The sequence below is a fragment of the Aquarana catesbeiana genome, linkage group LG01 (assembly GCF_042186555.1).
Source record: "Aquarana catesbeiana isolate 2022-GZ linkage group LG01, ASM4218655v1, whole genome shotgun sequence".
In the NCBI taxonomy this organism is placed as follows: domain Eukaryota; kingdom Metazoa; phylum Chordata; class Amphibia; order Anura; family Ranidae; genus Aquarana; species Aquarana catesbeiana.
The window spans coordinates 314,328,133-314,352,250 of record NC_133324.1 but is presented as its reverse complement, the minus strand read 5'-3'; the positions used below and the strand labels follow the sequence as shown (position 1 = coordinate 314,352,250).

The window sequence follows — 24,118 nt, the reverse complement described above, 5'->3', positions numbered from 1 at the left end:
GTCCTCTTACTCTCCCTGGGACTGAAAAGTTTCATACTTACGCTGGGATCATCGTTGAGATATTTTTATATTGTTATCATATGTCCTCTCAAGCGTCTCTTTTCCAAGGAGTATAAATTTAGTGTTTGTAGTCGTAATAATAATTTAGGTCCTCCTGTCCCCATATTAATTTAGTTGCCCTTCTCTGGACTCCCTCCAGCTCCAGCACATGCTTTCTGAGGATTGATGACCAGAACTGGATGGAATACTCCAGATGCAGCCGAACCAGAGTTTTATAAAGTGGCAGGATTATTGTTTTATCTTGGGAGTAGGGATGAGCCGAACACCCCCCTGTTCGGTTCGCACCAGAACATGCGAACAGGAAAAAAGTTTGTTCGAACATGCGAACACCGTTAAAGTCTATGGGACACGAACATGAATAATCAAAAGTGCTAATTTTAAAGGCTTATATGCAAGTTATTGTCATAGAAAGTGTTTGGGGACCTGGGTCCTGCCCCAGGGGACATGGATCAATGCAAAAAAAAGTTTTAAAAACGGCCGTTTTTTCAGGAGCAGTGATTTTAATAATGCTTAAAGTCAAACAATAAAAGTGCAATATCCTTTTAAATTTCGTAGCTGGGGGGTGTCTATAGTATGCCTGTAAAGGGGCGCATGTTTCCCGTGTTTAGAACAGTCTGACAGCAAAATGACATTTCAAAGGAAAAAACCCATTTAAAACTACTCGCGGCTATTGCATTGCCGACAATACACATAGAAGTTCATTGATAAAAACGGCATGGGAATTCCCCACAGGGGAACCCCGAACCAAAATTAAAAAAAAAAAAAATGACGTGGGAGTCCCCCTAAATTCCATACCAGGCCCTTCAGGTCTGGTATGGATATTAAGGGGAACCCCGGCCAAAATTTAAAAAAAAAATGACGTGGGGTTCCCCCTAAATTCCATACCAGACCCTTCAGGTCTGGTATGGATTTTAAGGGGAACCCCGTGCCAAAAAACCCCCAAAAAAATGGGTAGGGTCCCCCCAAAAATCCATACCAGACCCTTATCCGAGCACGCAACCTGGCAGGCTGCAGGAAAAGAGGGGGGGAGGAGAGTGCGGTCCCCCCCTCCTGAACCGTACCAGGCCACATGCCCTCAACATTGGGAGGGTGCTTTGGGGTAGCCCCCCAAAACACCTTGTCCCCATGTTGATGAGGACAAGGGCCTCATCCCCACAACCCTGGCCGGTGGTTGTGGGGGTCTGCGGGTGGGGGGCTTATCGGAATCTGGAAGCCCCCTTTAACAAGGGGACCCCCAGATCCCGCCCCCCCTGTGTGAAATGGTAAGGGGGTACTTACCCCTACCATTTCACTAAAAAACTGTCAAAAATGTTAAAAATGACAAGAGACAGTTTTTGACAATTCCTTTATTTAAATGCTTCTTCTTTCTTCTATCTTCCTTCATCTTCTGGTTCTTCTGGCTCTTCTGGTTCTTCCTCCGGCATTCTCGTCCAGCATCTCCTCCGCGGCGTCTTCTATCTTCTTCTCCTCAGGCCGCTCCGCACCCATGGCATGGGGGGAGGCTCCCGCTCTTCTCTTCATTTTTTTTTTTTAATTTTGGTTCGGGTTCCCCTGTGGGGAATTCCCATGCCGTTTTTATCAATGAACTTCTATGTGTATTGTCGGCAATGCAATAGCCGCGAGTAGTTTTAAATGGGTTTTTTCCTTCGAAATGTCATTTTGCTGTCAGACTGTTCTAAACACGGGAAACATGCGCCCCTTTACAGGCATACTATAGACACCCCCCAGCTACGAAATTTAAAGGGATATTACACTTTTATTGTTTGACTTTAAGCATTATTAAAATCACTGCTCCTGAAAAAACGGCTATTTTAAAAACTTTTTTTTGCATTGATCCATGTCCCCTGGGGCAGGACCCGGGTCCCCAAACACTTTTTATAACAATAACTTGCATATAAGCCTTTAAAATTAGCACTTTTGATTTCTACCATAGACTTTTAAAGGGTGTTCCGCAGCATTCGAATTTGCCGCGAACACCCCAAATTGTTCGCTGTTCGGCGAACTTGCGAACAGCCAATGTTCGAGTCGAACATGAGTTCGACTCGAACTCGAAGCTCATCCCTGCTCGGGAGTAAACTCTCTTTTTAATGCTTTGGTACCCGCAGCTTGACACTGCATGCTATTGCTCAGTCTGTCTTCTACTAGGAACCCTAGATCCGTCTCCATCCTGGAATCCCCTAGGGCATTGATGGTGAACCTTGGCACACCAGATGTTTTGAAACTACATTTCCCATGATGCTCACCTACACTGCAGAGTGCATGAGCATCATGGGAAATGTAGTTCCAAAACATCTGGCGGTGCCAAGGTTCGCCATCACTGCCCTAGGGTTTCTTCCCCTAATGAGTAACTTGCATTTATATTTTACCCCCAAGTGCATTACCTTTCATTTACCAATGTTAAACTTCATTTGTCATCTAGTAGCCCACTCCATTAACCACTTCAATACCGGGCATTTTCACCCCCTTCCTGCCCAGGACAATTTTCAGCACTGTCGCACTTTGAATGACAATTGTGCGGTCATGCAACACTGTACCCAAATTAATTTTTTATCATTTTTTTCCCACATAGAGAGCTTTCTTTTGGTGGTATTTGATCACCTCTGCAGTTTTTATTTTTTGCGCTATAAACAAAAGAAGAGCAATAAGTTTGAAAAAAAACAATGTTTTTTTCTTTTTGCTATAATAAATATCCCAATTTTTTTTTAATTGTCCTCGGTTTAGGCCGATATGTATTCTTCTACATATTTTTGGTAAAAAAAAATTGCAATAAGCGTATATTGATTGGTTTGCGCAAAAGTTATACTGCCCCTGGACGACATAAGTTATTACGAAACGTGTAGGGCAGAGCGACGCGCTGATGTCACCTCGTACTCCATTCGTATACCCAGAGGATGGGTTGTCTGCTTGTGCTCCGGCCGGCACAGCAGTCTTCAGGCTCCTTTTAATCTGCAACATTGTAAGTGTGTTTTCTTCATTTTAATCTAATAAACAATACCAGGTTTACACTATGGAGTGTTTATATCTTTTATGCACCGTGGGATCCTCACAATGATCTGATCAGTTGAGAGGGGACCGCGTGGCATCTCTGACTGTGTCTGATGTCCTTGGAGCCATTGAGTGTTTCCTTACACGCATTCCCTGATCCTTTGTTATGGGGGATCATGGAACTCTGGTAAGAGTTTATTTCTGCTGATCTGGTGGTGGATTCAACACAGCTTTTTCATCCACTGTTTTTGCACGGGTGTTTTTTTCCTTTTTTCATATATTTGTTCACTTTTCACAATTACAATCTGAGTATATATTATGGATTTATAAATTTGCATATCAATTTCCTAATCCATCACTCATGCACTTATCAATGCTTGATTTTATTATCAATGCGTTCATACACCCAATTTTTGGGGAGTTGTTTATTATTTATTTTTCTAATTTCTATTTTCATGAATTTTTCACCACTATTAGATGTACTTATTAGATCAGTTTGTTTTTTTGGTCAATAACTTTTGGATAGCGTGATTCTAATTTTTCCAATCTTCTTTCTTGTATTGATGTTATACATGAGAATTGCAGCTTCTGAGGGGTTACAGTTTTGGATATTACTCCTCTCAATTTTTGTATTTTATTTGTCTTAGCGCAGTTTTTGATATTTTTTGCAAAAGTTTTAGTGTCTACAATATTGGGGATAGTTCTATGGCATTTTTATTTATTTATTTATTTTTACTAGTAATGTCGGCAATTTTCAATTTTTATCATGACTGTGACATTGCGGCAGACATATCAGACACTATTGACACCATTTTGGGACCACTGACAATTATACAGCGATCAGTGCTATAAAAATGTAGTGATTACTGTATAAATGTCACTGGCAGTTAAGGGGTTAACACTAGGGGGGGGATCAAGGGGTTAACTGTGTTACCTAGGGAGTGATTCTAGCTGTAGGGGGAGGGGACTCACAAGGGGAGGAGACCGATCTGTGTTCCTCTGTACACGGAACACATGATTGGTCTCCTCTCCCTTGACAGGACGTGGATCTGTGTGTTTACACACACAGATCCACGTCCCGGCTCTGTTACCGGGCAATCGCTGGTGCCCGGCGGAAATTGCGCGCCCCCCAGATGGCCAGGAAGCCCAGGATGGTTAATGTATTCAGGTTATCTTGTAACATTTTTATATCCTGCTGTGATGTTATTGCCCTACATATTTTTGTGTCATCAGCAAACACTGACTTTATCTCATCCTCTATATCATTTATAAATAAATTACACAGAATTGGTCCAAGGACAAAGCCGTGGGGTACCCCACTAACCACTCCAGACTATTCTGAGCACACGTTATTTATCACCACCCTTTGGACTCGCCCCCATAGCCAGTTTTCTATCCAAGAACAAACTCTATGGTCTATACCCACCCCCCTCAGTTTGTAGCGTTAAGTATTTGTGGGGGACTGTATCAAATGCTCTTTCAAAATCCAGATACACCACATCCACTGGCCTACCTTTGTCCAGATGGCAGCTCATTTCCTTGTAGAAAGTTAATAGATTGGTTTGGCAAGAGCGACCTTTTGTAAACCCATGCTGATTACTGCTAATGATACTGTTTTCATCAGCAAATTCTTGGACATGGTCCCTTATCATCCCCTCAAATAGTTTACAAACTACCGATGTTAGACTGACAGGCCTCTAGTTTCCAGGAATATATCTCTGCACTTTTTTGAATATTAGTACCACTTGGGCTTTTTGCCAATCAGCTGGTACAAATCCTGTCAGTATGCGGCCCATGAAGATTAGGAATCGTGGTTAGGCTATAACCTGACCGAGTTCTTTAGGGACTCTTGGGTGTAAGTCATCTTGTCCCAGTGATCTATTTATGTTAAAGTGTAAGGTCACCTTACACAGGACCCCCTGGTGAGCTTACACAGGAGCCCCTCCTCGCCCCCCCGGTCCCGCTGACCTGGACCGCGGCAATCTCCCTTCTAAGCCCCAGTATATCCGCGTCAGCAGTCCGGGGCTTAGAAATCCCCTCAGCATCCATGCATCTTCATAATAGCTGACAGGACGGATTATGCGGCTGCTGATTGATCGGCAGCGCTTCCATGTGACAGCGCTGACCAATTAGAATGCTCTGAAAGCATCCCTCCTGACAAGGTACATTTTGGACATTCTGCTCTGGACTCCTGATGTGGCTATACCAAGGCTTGGAACAAGAGAGTGCTGCGGTCTGGGTCAGCGGGACCGGGGGGGGGGGGGGGGGCGAGGAGTGGGTCCTGTGTGTAAGTTCACCTCACAGATTTTTCTGTAAAAGTGAACTTACCCTTTAAGCTTCTCTAATCCTTTCCAGACTCCTCCGCTATGTGTCTCTCATAATCTTTTTTAGCCACCCTGATTGCGCTCTTACACTTCTTATTGCATTCCCTGTACTGTAGTATTGGAATGATGACAATGACCCTTTCACTTTGCACTTTTTAAAGCCCATTTTTTTGTCCTTAATATGACATTTTACAGTGTGCCCCTGTACCTTTAAGAAGGGATGGGCTCCCTTCAGTCCACCTGCCCTTCGGCTATCCATCAGAATGCATGTGCTTCCATTGTGGAGTCACTCATAAGCTAGTGATAGACCCACAGATACCAGGGTGTCGTGACGAGGCTCTGGGGCTTACGCATGTATTTGCAAATGTGTGCAGACTAAACTCCTATTTTAATGCATACTGTTAGATAGGTTGATTCGGTTGTCAGCGGGCTGGTCGGTGAGTAAGCTTGGATCTTTCCTTGGATTTATCCTTGGCCTTGTTTATATCATATGTTGCCTTCCAATGCTGCTTGCTGCAATGGCCAGTTATAGGTGGGGGGCAGTGGACACATTTTTTGTCTTAATATGACATTTTACGTTTTGGTTCAGCCACCCAGGTTTAACCTTTGTTCTTCTATATTTATTACCCCTTGGAATGCACATGGAATGCACATATCTTTGGTAAAAAAGAATCCCAATAAACATATATTGATTGGTTTGCGCAAAAGTTATAGCGTCTACAAACTATGGGATATATACTGGAATTTTTATTTATTAAATGTTTTTTTTACTAGTAATGGCAGAGATCAGCGACTTATAGTGGGACTGTGATATTGCGGCGGACATTTGGACCCTAACTGACACTTTTGACACTTTTTGGGGACCAGTGACACTAATAGAGTGATCAGTGCTAAAAATGTGATCAGTGCTAAAAAGGGTTAAATGTGTGCGTAACCAGTGTTTATGTGTACTTTGTGTGGTGCTTCACTAGGGGAAGTAACAGATATTATTCCCTGCTTTGCAGGAAAAAACAATCTATTACTTCCCCTACTGACAGGACAGGGCTCTGTCTTGTTTACATAGGCAGAGCCCTGTCCTGTGTAAATTCATGACGATCACCGGGTGCCGGCGGTAATCCACTGGCTAGTACCCATTGATCGACATCTGCTGTGTTCAATCACAGCATAGCCAGGTTGCTGGCGGCACTGGCACGTGCCCCCTACCTGGAAGTGTTAGGTCATGTACTAGGTAAGTGACCTGGCACAGATAACCTATATGTAGGTTATACGGTTAGCAAGCAGTTAAAAAACTATTTCAGGAAAATATGTAAAACTCATGGAATCACTTTTCAGTGTAATGAATATACTTAAATCTGATGGTATCGCACAAGTATGCATATTAAGTTAAAAAAAAAAAATTAACAGGTAAAAGTGATGAAATTGCCCTTTTTTTCCTTAAAAAAAAAAGCATTTTTAATAATAAAGCTAATCATTTTCTGCTGTGTGTAGCTCAACCTTTTGTGGTCTGCTAATACAACTGTTTGATAAGGACATGCTTTGGTAATTTTACAAATCTTTGTATCATGTAACACTCTCATCTATTGTTACAGCGTCTCTATTGAGACTCTGTAAAAAACCTATGCCTTCAGCAATTATTGTTCTTCTGTTAATACAAACCACATAAAAATTATATTTCTAGTTCTGGCTTGTTTTCTGTAAAGCAGGAATATAATTTTGACAGGATATGAGTTGACTTACTGTACTGTCCAAACCAAGCGTGATCATCATTAGAAAAAATATAATCGCAAAGAATGTTGAGCCAACCATGTTAGCAATGGCCTCTGGGTAAGTGATAAATAGTAGACTGGGACCTTTGAAACAAAAAATACACGTGTTAAACAATTATGTGCCTAGGTGTGGTCAGCATAATATAAGGGTTCACATTCATGTATAACATACAGTAGATGATGAATGGTAACAACATCAATGTTTATGTATTGCTTAATATATATCAGATGCATAATATAAAATTACATATGTGTTATCACTGTTTAGCTAGCCTTAAACTGGCCATAAAGCGGCTTAATTTATGAGAAGATTTCATTAAGATAAAAAAAGAGGGGGTCGTGACCGGAAGCTGACCTAGATGGAAGCCTGACTCTTCTGCTCCCTCTCAGCCCGTGACTAAAAGCAAGTTTTGGGACATTTAGCCGCATCTACATAGGCAGATCTAAAGCCATCCAATCCGCAAAAGCCCAAGGATAATCGCAACCCTCGCCTGGCTCCTCGTCAGACCTCCGATCCTTCTTCCGGCTGACGGACATGCCTCCCGGCGGAACAGACAACATGACGCTGGAGGCCTCGATGGCCCACTCCCGGACCTCCACGCTGCTTTCCCAGCCGGATCACATTCCAAGCCAGACCTCGGAGGGTCCCCCGCTGGCTCCGCTGGGCAACCTGGACATATCCTCCCCATCAGGAGTGGTGAGTCCCCCCCACTCTGTCTTATAAGGGACCTCACCGCATGGCCCCCAGTCCACCATGCTTGGCCTCCCTCCTCCACAATACACCTAATGTTCAGATGCATTTCCTCGATTGCTGAGGACAGCATCAGACCCCTGCATGCTTGGAGATGACCCTGGATCCCCGGCCTCCTCTGATCTCTCCTCTGACTTCCCAGCCCTGCCAGGCCCTATGTACCCATCCGGCCAGACACCTCAAGAGCCTGTAGAGACTTATGCGGCCTTCAATGTCTCTGCACATGAACCACCCCCACCTAAAGCCCAGAGACTGTCACACTCATGGGCCCTCGGTTCCTCCAGGGAACAGGCTGCACATCCAGCCACCTATGCACAGAAGGTGCACTCACCTGCACCTCACTCATATAGAGAAGAAGGCATGAGGGCCCCCACGCCTGCCCAGGCACAGACCTGGGGAGACCCATGGAGCTTGACACCAGGACCAGCACACTCCTCCCAGAGCAATGCTGCCCCACACTCTCAGCAGCTATCGCCTCGCCAACCTCCACCACAGCAAACCCCATTGCCAGCCCAAACCCACCCTATACCCCCGGAGTGGCACTCATATCTACAGGCAATGCCCACCAAGGAAGATTTTAAGCAGCTGATAGCAGATGTAAAGTCCACGTGCCCTTCAGAAATACAGATACTACAGTCAGGCCTTAAGCACCTAGCAGAAAGGGTGGAAATGGCTGAAGAGGAAATACAAGAGACTAAGCTGGCAGTCCACAGAACCCAACTTCAGGGAGCAGACCATTGCAATTTGCTAAGAGACATGCAACGCCACGTAGAGGACTTGGACAGGGGGCCTAGGAACAACATACGTGTGAGAGGAGTTCCGGAGACGGAGGGCCCTGAAGACATCCAGAACACCCTACAAAATGTGTTTAACAACCTCCTAGGTGAGCCTATCACCAAACATATTGAAATGGACAGAGCACACCGAGCCCTGCATCCTAAGAGCTCCACCTCCAAACTGAGGGACATTATCTGTAGGATCAGTTCCTACCCCCTGAAAGAAGAAATCATGCGGCAAGCTCGCCTAGCACGCAAGGTGACTTTCCAAGATGCCCAGCTGCAACTATTTCTGGATCTCTCATGGATTACCCTGCAAAAGCGCAGAATTCTACAACCTCTATTGCACACACTCCAAGACAAAAACATCCCTTACCGTTGGGGATTCCCCTTTAGCCTCACAGCTAAATGCCAAGGCAAATCCGCTGTCTTACGTTATCCAGAGGACCTAAATGCCTTTTGTGATGTCCTGGGGATTTCTATCCCCCAACTCCAGGAATGGGACCTGGGCCACACCACCCCCACCACCTACAATCTGGCAGAAGGTCCCCCCATCTAACCGCTCCCGAAACGCGGATACTTCCCGCAAGGGCACCAAAACAGAAACTGCTGAACTAAATGCACCCCCTCTTTATGGGTACCCCACTAATGGATTACACTGCCATATAACAAGGCTGATGAATCTGCCCTGGACATTTTTTTTTTAATTTAGTCCCCCCTTTTTGCCCCAGTTTCAATCCACAGTTTACCTTATGGGCATGTCTCTGATGAGACTCGAGAGAGTAGGAACTTTCATGCTTACCCACCCCCCTGGTTAAGTGATTACAGTCACAGTAGTTTTACTATTTGTATTTTATATGACCAATCCAGGGCTCCTTTGCATCCGCCTAGCCCATACCTTTGGGTCAGGGTTGGGGGGATCCCTGGGAAATCATACTGACCTGGGTCCAACAGCCCCCCAAGGTCAGGTGAAAAGATCTATTCTGATCTAGTTTTATTTTGTATTAACCTTTCTCTTTCTTTTTCAGCTTCTTCTTCTCTCTTTCTTTCTCTCCCATCACTGTGTGGTTCACCGCGTGGATTGAGGAATTTGCCTGGATCTCCTCCGGAACTGTGTCCGCTCCTGGCCCTTGGCTTTGAAACCCTCATCTCCACAATAGGTAAGATACCCCCCCCCATTACCCGACACCATGGCTAAGATCCTTTCTTTAAATGTCCACGGCCTAAACTCCAATAAAAAGAGGCATCTGGCACTGAGGGAGTTTAAACAGTAAGGCGCAGATATTATATTTGTCCAGGAGACGCACTTCGATAAAGGGGGCTCCTTTGCGTTCGCCTCCAGGCAATTCCCCCAGATCTAGCTTTCCTCAGGACCCCATAAGCGAGCCGGGGTCACAATACTTATCAAACATGGGTCCCCATTCACCTGTTCGGAAAACTATAGTGACCCACACGCCCACTTTCTCATTCTTAGGGGACCGTGGCAAGCCCAGGAGATCACTTTATGTGCCTTATACGCTCCAAATATTAAACAATATAGATTCCTCTCTAAACTGTTCACCCGCCTTTTTCGGTCTGATCACAGGCTCTTAGTGGTGGGGGGCGACTTTAACTTAACCCACTCCGTATCTGCTGATCGCCACGTGGTGAGCCCTCGAGCATCATCAGCTCGAGCCCTTAGAGACTCAAAGCTCTTCCGCCAACTCTAGAAGATATGCTCTGTTCGATGCTTGGAGGGTTCTCCACCCGGGGGATCGGCAGTACACTTTTTATTCAGCACCCCACCGAACTCATTCCCGTATTGATTATTTCTTTATTATTAACCCCACCCTTAGACTAACACGTGAAGCTCGAATACTCCCGATCTCCTGGTCTGACCACGCCCCTATCTTGCTTACCTTAGATCTGGGATCCCCCAGGCCCTACAACTAGAGACTGAACACATTTCTTCTCCAACACCTTCCATCAAAAACGGAGCTGACCTCCACCTTAACATTTTACTTCACGGAAAACAACACCACTGACATCTCCCTCCCACACTCTGGGAAGCCCATAAGGCGGTCATTCAAGGCAGTTGTCTGGCACTGTCCTCTGCCATGAAAAAGGACACTCTGGCCATGAAGCTCCGAACCGAGAAAGAACTTAGGGTCCTAGAGCACCGAATACAACTGTCCCCTACCATATCCCTCCTCAAGAAAATTACAAAACTACGGGTGATTCTAAGTGATCTTGCACTGGGCCGTGTAGAAAAGGCTTTGCTTAGACTAAAACAAGTATACTATGATAAAGGAAATAAGGCACATTCTCTATTGGCGAAGAAGTTGCGTGACAATTCCCTTATCTCCACACTCTGCCAGATTAAGAATAAGTCAGGTTGCCTTTTATCCCACCCCAAGGACATTGCTCATACCTTTGAAGAATACTACACAGACCTCTACAATAACCCCGACATTCCCAGTAATCCCCCCCCCCCCCCCCCCCCCAGATCTCTCCCATTGCATGCACCACTAACTCAAACAAAGTGGAGTCCCTGGACTCCAAGCTACTGATTTAGAAGCCTTAAATGCACCAATCACGGAAGAAGAAATAGAATTAACTGTTAAATCTCTACCATCCCACAAGTCCCCAGATCCAGACCGACTTCCTTACGAGTACTATAAGACCTTTCTTCCCCTTCTACTCCCCCACATGTGCTTTTTAATGCCTTTCTCTGGGACACTCCCATCCCAGCAGACATGCAATGATCTTTTATCACTCTGATCCCCAAACCAGATAAAGACCCTATTTTATACGCCAATTACAGACCCATCGCTCTGCTGAACTTGGATTTAAACATTTTTACAAAACTACTCTCGATTCACTTGAATTAAGTCCTTCCCTCTCTCATTCATAAGGACCAGGTGGGCTTTGTCCCACTCAGACAGGCAGGTGACAACACCAGGAAGGTGATCGATCTGGTGGACGTGGCGAACAGGGAGAACTCGGCATCCTTGCTCCTTAGCCTGGATGCTGAAAAGGCTTTTGACCGTCTTGGTTGGCCCTTCCTGTTCGCCACACTGCAACATGCTGGGTTTGAAGGTCCCATCTTACGAGCGATCCAGCACCTCTACTCACATCCCACTTCCCAGGTTAGGACTTCCTTTGCTCTTTCCCCTCCATTCTCTGTAACCAATGGCACCAGGCAGGGGTGTCCACTCTCACCCCTGCTATTCACGTTATGTGTTGAACCCCTAGCTGCCTCTGTCTGAGGCAACCCAGATATTCGGGGTGTATCGGTCAGGGGAAGAGAGTTTAAAATCTCACTATTCGCTGATGATGTCATTCTCACCCTGACACAACCTAGAATATCCCTTCCAAATCTTCATGCTGAACTAGATTGCTATGGGGCCCTCTCGGGCTACAAAATGAATACATCCAAATCAGAGGCCCTTCCAATAATTATCCCCAAAGCGGAAATTACGCACCTACAGGCCAATTTTTCATATAATTGGAAATGTGCTTCCCTGAAATACCTGGGAATACGCATCACCCCAAAATTCGCCACCCTATACCAGGAAAACTCCCCCCCCCTCCACTCTATCAGAACCATGCTCCTGCAGTGGAAAAAGCATCATATCTCCCTCCTAGGCCGGATCGCTTCAGTTAAAATGACGATCCTCCCGAAAGCTACTTTATCTTTTCCAAACCTTACCTATTCCGGTCCCCTGCAAACATCTGAGAAATCTCCAATCAGACATACTTAAATTTGTTTGGAACTACAAAAGGCAAAGAATACCCCAATCAGTCCTAATGGCGGCATGCTCAGATGGTGGCCTCGCGTTTCCCAACCTTATCAAATATTATCAAGCCACTCAACTTCGTGCAATAGTATCGTGGTTTACCCAGAGATCCTACAATAAATGGACAGAAATCAAGAAAATATGGCTAGCCCCAACCCACCCCAATAACTTGCTTTGGAGTGCAGGTGCGGAGGTGCCCCCGAGCGTCTACTGGGATCCATGTCCCAACTCCGCTGGCTCTGGCACAAATTGCTACCTCTGCATGGCCTGTCTTGAGAAAGATCGCTTCTAACTTCATTTATTTACAATCCCAAGCTGCCAGATAGCCTCAGGGCTGGTACAAGGCAGGGGCGGAGAGGGCACGTGCCCTGGGCGGTACCATTTGGTATAGGGGGGGGGGCGCAGCTGTGCGCTCCTGCATGATCCTCCCTTCCCTTCCCTCAGCACACAACTACACTTTTACTCCCCTACGGAGGAGTCCCGTTGTCTCTGCCAGCGCCGTGACGTCACTCACGGACGGAGGCGAGGTGGGAGGACGCAGAGAGGAGCGCAGGGAGGCGGGAGCTGAGAGCTGAGCTGTGTCGTGACGGCGCGCTGTCTGTCTCAAGCGGAGCCAAGCTGAGGAGCTGCTGCCTGGCTGGATTCAATCTGGAAGGTAGAAGAGCGCAGTGCCAGTGTTCTGACTCATATATTTAGCAGTGGTGGTCACTGGTCATTAACCTCGCCTCCTCCCCTCCCCCCAATCCAGACATTTATTAATCTGTTTTTTAGTGTTTACTTACACAAGTTCAGACTCATAACTTCTGAGTCTGAACTTGTGTAAGTAAACACTAAAAAACAGATTAATAAATGGCTGGATTGGGGGGAGGGGAGGAGGCTGAGGCGAGGTTAATGACCAGTGACCACCACTGCTGAATACCCCACAATACTGTGCAATACTCTGCAATACCCCACAATACTGTGCAATACTCTGCAATACCCCACAATACTGTGCAATACTCTGCAATACCCCACAACACTGTGCAATACTCTGCAATACCCCCACAATACTCTGCAATACTCCACAATACTGTGCAATACTGTGCAATACCCCACAACACTGTGCAATACTCTGCAATACTCCACAATACTGTGCAATACTCTGCAATTCCCCACAACACTGTGCAATACTCTGCAATGCTCCACAATACTGTGCAATACTCTGCAATACCCCACAATACTGTGCAATACTCTGCAATACCCCCGCAATACTCTGCAATACTCCACAATACTGTGCAATACTCTGCAATACCCCACAATACTGTGCAATACTCTGCAATGCCCCACAATACTGTGCAATACTCTGCAATGCTCTGCAATACCCCAAAATACTCTGCAATACCCCGCAACACTGTGCCATACTCTGCAATACCCCGCAATACTCTGCAATACCCCGCAGTACTCTGCAATACCCCACAATACTTTGCAATACTCTGCAATAGCCTCCAATACTCTGCAATACCCCGCAACACTGTGCAATACTCTGCAATACTGTGCAATACTCTGCAATACCCCACAACACTGTGCAATACTCTGCAATGCTCTACAATACCCCGAAATACTCTGCAATACCCCACAACACTGTGCCATACTCTGCAATACCCCGCAATACTCTGCAATACCCCACAGTACTCTGCAATACCCCGCAATACTTTGCAATACTCTGCAATAGCCCCCAATACTCTGCAATACCCCACAATACTGTACAATACTCTGCAATACCCTGAAATACTCTGCAATACCCCACAATACTGTGCAATACTCTGCAATACCCCACAATACTGTGCAATACTCTGCAATACCCTGAAATACTCTGCAATACCCCGCAACACTGTGCAATACTCTGCAATACTCCACAATACTGTGCAATACTCTGCAATACCCCGCAACACTGTGCAATACTCTGCAATACCCCCACAATACTGTGCAATACTCTGCAATACCCCACAACACTGTGCAATACTCTGCAATACCCCGCAATACTGTACAATGCTCTGCAATGACGACATTGATTCTTTATTAAAACCGGGGGGGGGGGGGCGCAGTTTGCCATCTTCGCCCTGGGCACCAAATGGCCTTGTCCCAGCACTGGATAGCCTCTTACACCAAATGTCATATCCATGGTCATCTCGGAATTTATTTCACTATGAGAACATAGTAGACCCTAAATCACGTAAGCTGTTACCCTTTTCTGAACTTCAGGCCAAGTATGACCTGCCTCGCCAGGTATTTTATAGATATCTACAAATACGGTACTACGCCCTGACCATAGCACCTGACCTGCAATTCGCCCCCCCCCACCAAATCTAGTCTTAACAGGCTTGGCCCAGAAGGGCTTAATCTCTGACATTTATAAAATACTAAATGCTTACTCATTAGATACAAAAGGCAAGCACCTCTATATGACTAAGTGGGAGAAAGCCCTCAAGGAGGACATCCCCATAGAACAATGGCAGGTGATATGGTCTCAGGCGGCAAAGAGCTCACTCTGCACACTATACAAAGAAAATGCGTACAAAATAATCCTATTCTGGTACATGACCCCAGATGTGCTCCACACTATTTACTCCACTAGTTCAGATCGATGCTGGAGATGCCAGGGAGACAAGGGCACCCTTCTCCACATTTACTGGGGATGCCCACTAATTGACCCCTTCTGGAAAGCGGTCCAGCAGTTGCTGACCAATCTTCTAGGAATACCAATCCCCATGACCCCCAATTTTTTCCTATTGGGCCTGTCCCCACTAAAGATCTCCAAAACCTACAAAAAATTAGTGCACCACATCCTCACGCCTGCATGCTGTCTTATCACATTAAACTGGAAAAAAAGGCCTCCCCCTACCCCTGAGGCACTATACGCCAGAATTAAAGATGTGGAGCTGATGGAGAAGATGCTCATGACAAAGTATGGGAGCTGTGGCACCTTCGGGAGGACCCTCCATGACCAGGTAAATGAGCTACTACAGTGACCTCTCCCCTCTTCTTTCCCTTTTCCCCTCTATTTCTTTCTTCTTCATTCTGAGTATTTCTGTTACTCTTATTACTTCATATAAGATGATACATGTTACTACGTGATGTTAATATGCACATATAATAACTTCAGACATGTAATTGCTACTGTCTTAGAATATACTGAAAGAAGTATTGAGCATATGCTTGAAAAATGTATGTATACCATGATTTGTATTTTCTCATTCTACTTATTCTTGTAATGCAAAAGCTGTGTTTGACAGCTGCTGCCGGTCTGCAGACTCAGTATTCCATCAACACATATACAGATTCCCTCTATATTTCAAGCAGCTCTTCTTTTACCCCAGTGTAAGTTTGGATATTTGTTTTAATAAATAGTACTACACTTTTACTAATTTCTAGACTTTGACTACTTTGTGTTTCTATAAAAACAGAAAGCAATGGTTTGCAAATCTCGTAAACCCATGGTATAATCACAATAGAAGACAGAGAACATATTAAATGTTTGATGCTACAGCTTTGTAAACATGGCCCTGTCTCAAATCTTTTAAAACGTGTTGCTGCCAATAATTTTTAAATTACCTTATTTTTTTTCTTAAAATGGTAAATTTTTTCAGTTTAACCGGTTCCCGACCAGCGCACGCTAATGTACGTCGGCAGAATGGCACGGCTGGGCAAATGGGTGTACCTGTACGTCCATTTGAATTCCCTGCCGTGCCATTGCATGCGCGCCGCCGGCGGGGAGCTCCGTGAGTCGGGTTGCGGGTCCCGTGGACTCGATCGCCACAGGGATACCCGCGATCGCCTCATGGAGAGGATGAACGGGGAGATGCTGATGTAAACAGCATCTCCCCATTCTGCCTAGTGACAAGTGTCATTGATCACTGCTCCCTGTCATCGGGAGCAGTGATCAGAGTAATGCACTGCTAGCCCATCCCCCTACAGTTAGTAATCACTCCCCTAGGACACACTTAACCCCTCCCCGCCCCCTAGTGGTTAACCCCTTCACTGCCAGTGTCATTTACACAGCATTTTTAATCGCACTGATCGCTGTATAAATGGCAATGGTCCCAAAAATGTGTCAAAAATGTCCGACATGTCCCCATAACGTCGCAGTCACAGTAAAAATCGATGATTGCCGCCAATACTAGTAAAAAAAAAAAAATTAATAAAAATGCCATAAAACGCGGCCGGATGTGATCGCGGCAGCATACCTCCCTCCACAGCTCCGTTACTCCTGATTAATCTCCGGGACACTGGAGAGATTGTACTTGCCTGTACTGCACCAAATACTCACCGCTAGACAGGAGAAGGTGTACTGATCCTAGTGATGACCTCATCTGCCTCGAAAAAGCCAGCTAAGCTTCCCCCGGACCAGCGACAGACCCACTCTGTCAAAGACACGGCTCCTGGCCCCGCCCCCGCCATCTTGGATTCTTCTCCGAAGAAACAACGTGCTCACACCGCAGCCACTAAGATGGCACAGGCTAAAGCAACAGAGGGGACTGCTCAGGCACCGCATCAGAATCCTGCAATGGACACAGAGGCGATTACCCGGCCGATCCTGGAAGCAATCAGCGCTAGTAAGGCAGAGCTTATGGGGCGGATAGACCACCTGTTCTCTGAGTGCAATTTAATAAGGCATGATTTGGACAAGATTCGGGGCCGCCTGACAACGGTGGAGACGCGGGTCTCGGACATAGAAGACACGTCTCATGATCATGGTGCCCAGCTTGCTGAACTGAGAGATCAAGTCAGGGAGCTGCAATATAAAGCCATAGACGCAGAAGACCGTCAGAGGCAGAACAACATTAGGGTGGTGGGGCTCCCGGAGGGGGCTGAAGGAGACAAGCCTGCTCAATTCGCTGAGCAATTCTTCAAACAGTTGCTGTCCATACAAGATGTGCCTCCCACCTACGTTGTGGAACGAGCCCACAGGGTCCCTACGGGTAGCAGACCTCCAGGTGCCTTTCCTCGGCTGTTCCTGGTTCGATTTCTGAATTTCCGTGACCGAGACATGCACCTGACTCAGGCCAGAAAACTGCAGGAAATGCGGCATGAAAACAGCTAGGCAACAGAAACGACGATCGTTTAATGAAGTCTGGGAAAAGGAAGTCGAATATAGCATGCTATACCCTAGCAAGCTCAGAGTTCAACACAAAGGGATGGTAAAGTTTTTTGAGCACCCAGAAGAGCGTGGAAGCTGGTATATTTCGTTTTTCCTCTTTCCTCTCTTTCTGATGTGGTTTTCTTTTACCCTGAACATGCTCTTCGCGTGCTAGGAGTATCACCCTGACAGTATTTCTTGTTTTGTTTTGTTTTTTTCCTTTTTTCCTTTTTTTTCTGAGAGGCATGGGGTGGAGGGAAAGTATATTTTAAACCCCGAATAGCTGCCTGGCATGGAGAGGTTTTATTAACTCCTCACGATTTACAGAGTTATTTGAGGGGCAGTGGAGTGATTCTCCTGTACCTACATTGGGATATACAAACTCCTGAAATTTTGATTACACCTCCCATAAAGTACCTAAGTGTGCAGCTCCTTAATGGGTCATGCATGACTCCACTAATTTCATGCTGGAGCTGGTGGAGGTGGAAAAGGAGATACAAGGAACTGCCGAACTTTCGATTGCTGCGGCGGGAAATCACCACAATTTTTTTGTTTTTCTGTTTTGGGACAAAGCTGATATGAAGGCAAGCGTGGGATGTTCTGGAACCACAGCTCGACCTAGGGTTTTTAACACTAAAATTGTTCTTGCAGTAGATAAAATGTGCATTATATATGGGGCTAACTACCCGCTACAGAAGATACTCTGGTTTATGTTTGAATGTACAAGTTGCAATGGCGGATGATATCAAGATTGTGTCTTAGAATGTTCGAGGCCTTAATCATAAACTTAAGAGGGCCTCAATATTTCAATACCTTAAGCAAACCCGCCCACATATCATACTCCTACAGGAGACACACCTAGATGGCAGTAGAATACTTTTGCTGCAGAAACCATGGATCCATAGGGCCTTTCATTCGACCTATTCCACCTTTGCTAGAGGTGTCTCTATTCTAATTAGTAGAACTATACCCTGCACGATTCAGCAGGTGTTCTCTGATCCAGGAGGCAGATATGTGGCGGTTGTTATGGACATATGTCAAAAAACCATTGTGGTGGTGAATATTTATGTACCTCCTCCATTTCAGGCCATGATATTGTATGATCTCTTAGTTAAAATAGCAGCGTTTTCTCATCTCCCTGTGGTGCTGTTGGGGGATTTCAACGCTGTTCTTGATGCAGTGTTGGACACTTCCAACCCAGCTAGGTGAAGCGCTACTGATCTGAATGGCTGGAAGTCGCTGGCGGACCTTACGGAGTTGTGGCGCTGGAAACATCCAACTGCCACTGGCTTCTTGCATGTGTCAACAACCCACAGGTCCTCGGCTAGGATTGATTTAGCCTTTGGAAATAATCTATTGTTGCCCTTAGTGAAAGATGTATCATATTTGGCTGGAGGCCTGACTGACCACAACCCCCTTGAGGTCACTCTGACTTTTGTGTCGGGAACAGGAGGGGGAATATGGCGGCTTTCACCCGGATGGATACAAAATGAACAGGTTTCTGTCCAACTGACAGGAGCCATGCAGTCATATTGGTCTTCCAATGCTGATTCAGCGGACCCTCCACTGGTATGGGATGCCTTTAAGGCAGTAACCCGGGGGGAATGCATCTCGGCAATTAAAACGGCACGGAAAGAAGACAGGGAGGAGACTGAGCTTCTACAGCACATGAAACGGGAGAGTGCGAGGGCTCATGCGGAGAACCCTACGGGGACCTCGTATGAAACCTTGCTGGAGGCGCGACGTTCCTTATCCATGCATTTTACAGGTCAAGCTCGTGCAGACATGGTAAAAAGGGCTCAGACTGTTTTTGCAAAGGGAGATAAGAACGGGAAACTCCTGGCTATGCTAGTTGCTGATTACCACCCGCTTACTAACATTCCGATTATTAGAGATCAAAGGGGAGACTTGATTAGTGAACCCAAGCGTATTATGCAAGAGTTTGTCAGGTTTTATTCATCTCTCTACTCCCCAATTCCTTCTTATGACCTCACAGACTTAGACTCCCTTTTAGCTAACCTACCTATACCAAGACTCTCAGAAGACGACATAAACAATCTTGAAGGAAAAATTACGATCACAGAAATTGAGAAAGCGATATTTTCATTCCACCACAATAAAGCCCCCGGACCGGACGGCTTCCCTGCCGATTTCTATAAGGCTAATGTTGAGGTTTTGGCCCCTAGAATTAATTTACTCTTGGAATATTGCCACGAGCACGACACTACCTGATTCTATGCTGGAGGCCTATATGGTTCTTCTTTTGAAACCAGGGAAGGACCCGAAGGAATGTGCGTCATACCGACCTATAGCTTTACTTAACACGGACTTAAAAATTTTGACTAAGATTTTGGCTCTCAGGCTGGCTACGGTAATCCCTTCTATTGTAAAAATTGACCAAACAGGTTTTATGCCAGGAAAATCAACTGACACAACTTTAAGAAGGCTATTCACCCACCTACAAATTCAGTCGAGGGAGGCTAACTCCAGAGTAGTGGTTTCTATAGATTTTGAAAAGGCCTTTGACTCTGTAGATTGGCGGTTTATGTTTAAGGTCTTGGAGGTTATGGGGTTTGGCCCAAGATTCAGAAAATGGGTTGCCATGGTATACAGATGTCCGAAAGTGGCTATCCGACTGGGATCATCCGTTTTGGATTTCTTTGCGGTGGGAAGGGGAACTCGACAGGGTTGTCCGATATCCCCCTTTTTGTTTGCCCTTGCCCTGGAGCCTCTGGCGGTAGCACTTAGATCCTCAAAACATATTAAATCTATACGGGTGGGAACAATAGATGAATCTCTGGCGTTATACGCAGACAATATGTTGTTGTTCCTTGAGGACCCGGAGGAATCCCTAAGGGCGGCATTGGGAATCATTGATATTTTTGCCACCTTCTCGGGGTTAAAAGTAAATTGGGGTAAATCCTCCATTTTACCAATAGATGAAGGGGCCAGGGCAAGGGCAGATCCTAGTTTGCCGCTACAGTGGGTCATGTCTATCAAGTATCTAGGAGTTCAAATTACAGCAAATGTTCAGGAATACAAGTCCCTTAATTTGCTACCATTGTTAACGTCCTTACAACAAAAGGTTCGAACATGGACTAAACTCCCACTGTCCCTCATAGGTCGCATTAGTTTAATTAAAATTAAATTTCTCCCTGTCATTTTATATTTTCTATGACATGCACCTGTTTGGAATCCGAGATCCTACTTTCGGAAGCTTGACAGCATCATCTCATCCTTTCTATGGGCTCCCAAGCCTCCAAGAATAGTCCTTAAGGTTCTGCAGGAACCTGGGGATCAGGGGGGCTTGATTGGCAAAAATACTATATAGTGGGACAAATGGTATTCGCTCATAGGTGGTTGATGACTGAGGTTGGAGATACGGCCACGGTGTTGGAGGCAGCCCACCTCGGATCATATGAAAGTCTTCGTTTTGCTCTGTTTAGGGGTTCCAGGACTGATCTGCCCCTGACGTTGACAATGAAAGCCACTATTAAGGCATGGGTGACAGGGGTGAAATTAGCATGCCCTAGCTATGGAGGGGTGTCACCCTCAACCCCTATTTGGATGAACCCGACACTGCCACAGTTCTACAACCTACCGGATCCTATGATTTGGGCGGTTAAAGGAATTAAGACGTTAGGAGATATAACATCTTTTGGAGAGTTATTGACCTTTTCTCAACTACAGTCGAGGCATGATCTTCCCAATTCATACCTGTTTAGATTTCTACATGTTAGACATGCACTTCAGGAACAGTTTAGAGAGCTGAGGGTGGAGTCCTTACCCTCGTTTCTTGAAACATTATTGTCGGATGGAGACCTGGCCAAGCCTCTCTCAGTAGCGTGAAAAAATTTTTTTAAGACAACCCCACCGGCAATTGCCAGATGCAGGGAGCGATGGGAAGTAGAGGTCCCGGATGTGCAAGGGGAGGACTGGGATGAATTATGAACTCAACCATTTAAGCATTTGGTGTCTGCAAGGGACAGGCTAATCCAGTTCAAATTTTTACACAGAAGTTACCTTACTCCAGCTAGGCTGAGCAAGATCTTCCCTACAGTGTCAGCAGAATGTTGGAGATGTTCTCACTCACCTGCCGATGCAGACCACATTTTTTGGCACTGTCCCAAGGTCCAGGAATTTTGGGACGATATTACCTCCTGTATTACAGAATTAGTATCAGTACCAATTCCGATGACTATCAGGGTTTGTCTGTTGGGCCTAGTGGATGACATAGTACCAACATGTGCCATGCGTACACTATTAAATATACTCCTCTTTTACGGAAGAAAAGCTATCTTGTTGGCCTGGAAAAAGCCAGAGGCACCGAATATTTCATACTGGAAGGGCCTAGTGAACTCCATGTTACCTTTCTACAAGGCTACGTTTGAGACTAGAGGATGTATGAAGAAATTTGATAGAGTGTGGCAAGCATGGTTTAAGTCTAACACCACGGTGGGATAGTGGAGGGAGTTTTTTCTGACTGAAGGCGTTATCTTTGGATGAAGGTGTTTTCTAAAGGTCTCATGTGTTCCAATAATTACCTATAGAGGTGTTGAGGATCATAATATTTGTATACTTACATAAGCTTCTAATTTAGTTTATTGACGGAAACTTAAGATCCTGATATCTTGTTGAGCTGTGGTTCGTGGGTGGTGGGAGGGGGGAATTGGGGGGGGAATGGGATGTTCTTAGGTAGCAGATCTTTGTTAGATAGGTATGAGGTCATGTTGACCTAGTATGGACGTTGTCTTAGTCGACATGTCCTTAATATTGTATGATATAATATGTTTATAAAAAACCAATAAAAACAATAAAAAAAAAAATGCCATAAAACTATCCCCTATTTAGTAAACGCTATAACTTGCGCAAACCAATCAATAAACGCTTATTGCGATTTTTTTTTTTGTTTAACCAAAAATATGTAGAAGAATACAATCAGCCTAAACTGAGGAAAAAAATTTTTTTTCATATATTTTTTGGGGTATTTATTATAGCAAAATGTAAAAAATATTGCGTTTTTTTCAAAATTGTCGCTCTTATTTTGTTTATAGCGCAAAAAATAAAAATCGCAGAGGCAATCAAATACCACCAAAAGAAAGCTCTATTTGTGGGAAAAAAAGGACGTCAATTTTGTTTGGGAGCCACGTCGCACGACCGCGCAATTGTCAGTTAAAGCGACGCAGTGCCGAATCACAAAAAAAAAACGCTGTGGTCAGGAAGGGGGTAAAATCTTCCAGGGCTGAAGCTGTTGAACTTTTGCTATGTTTTCTATTTTCTATTGTGAATAAAATATGGGTTTAAGAGATTTGCAAATCATTGCAATCTGTTTTTATGTAGATTTTACACAGTGTCCCAAACTTTCTGCAATTGGGGATATTCTTAATTTGTGTGTAGGTCTGTTCAGCATTAAATAGGGGTTCACATTCATAAATATCACACAGTAGCTGATGAATGGTAACAACATCATGTTTATGTATTGCTCAACTCATATCAGATACATCATAAAAGTTACTTATGTCTTATCACTGTTTAGCTAGACCTAAACTGGCTGTAAATAGGGTGATTTTCTAAGATTTCAAAACGATCCAAAGAGTTTCTTTGACTATTCTTATGTAAGTGGATATTCTTAATTTCAGTGGTGGTAACTGAAGGAACCGCAAGAATATTGTTTGGGATTATCTTATGTTAAACATACAATTTTAGAATTTTAAGAATATTGTTTGTGATTATCTTATGTTATACAAACAATTTTAGGATTTTGTTTTTATCTGATACATTTAAAACAAATAGAAATTAACTGTTTATTCAGATAGTTTGAAGATTTCAGATTTTTATTCTGTCTAGGACCACTAATGACACAGGTTTATTTTTTGTGGTACTAGGAGTTACATTTTTAGGTTATTTCTTCAAGCTGCAATACTACTTCAGACATTCTAAAATCTATAAGAAGCATGCTAAGGTTTCCTCTGAGTCAATAGCATGCCTATAGTGCTATTTAAATCTCAACTTCAGGCTCAATGAACTTACAAGTGTTAAAGTAGTTGAAGACTCTGCTTACTCAAAAGCCATCTCCCATGATGAACGCTATGTTTCAAATCTTATTGTTTATATGCTGATGGAAGTACAGCTCCTGCTGTACTTCTGTGCATACTCGGATGTAAGCACTGCAGATCTCATAGACCTCAGCACTATGTTCACATCTCACCTCCTCTCTTAGCAGGAGCTGTATGCCCACCCACATATAAACAAGATGCTTTGCGGGATTTAAAAGATTGTATTCATCATAGAAAAGAAGAAAGGTAACAGCGCTCTCTGCAGGAACAACTCAATCCATACACCAGGTCCACTCACAGGTGCCGAGGCTCGATGTGTCCCAACACACTCCAATGCAACAGTAATAAGGAGAGCCGGCAAAACTGTAATCCTTGAAGTGTCGTTTATTGGTACATCAGAGTTTCTTTCCTCTCCCTCTTGTCATGCTGGCTAAAAACAGGTGTAGTCACTAACCACTTGAATAATTGGTGGTATCAATCAAATATGTTAATTTTCTGTGACACT

At 44.8% G+C, this 24,118-nt stretch overlaps 1 protein-coding gene across 1 annotated transcript in view; it reads right to left on the bottom strand.

Moving 5' to 3' along the window:
• The window catches only part of LOC141144152 (sodium-dependent serotonin transporter-like), a gene marked incomplete in the record, with an annotated part of 151,264 nt that overhangs the window by 20,991 nt on the left and 106,155 nt on the right, over positions 1–24,118 (bottom strand). Inside the window, 1 exon segment of the mRNA XM_073629563.1 lies at positions 7,107–7,219. Coding sequence (XP_073485664.1) covers positions 7,107–7,219 — 113 coding nt within the window.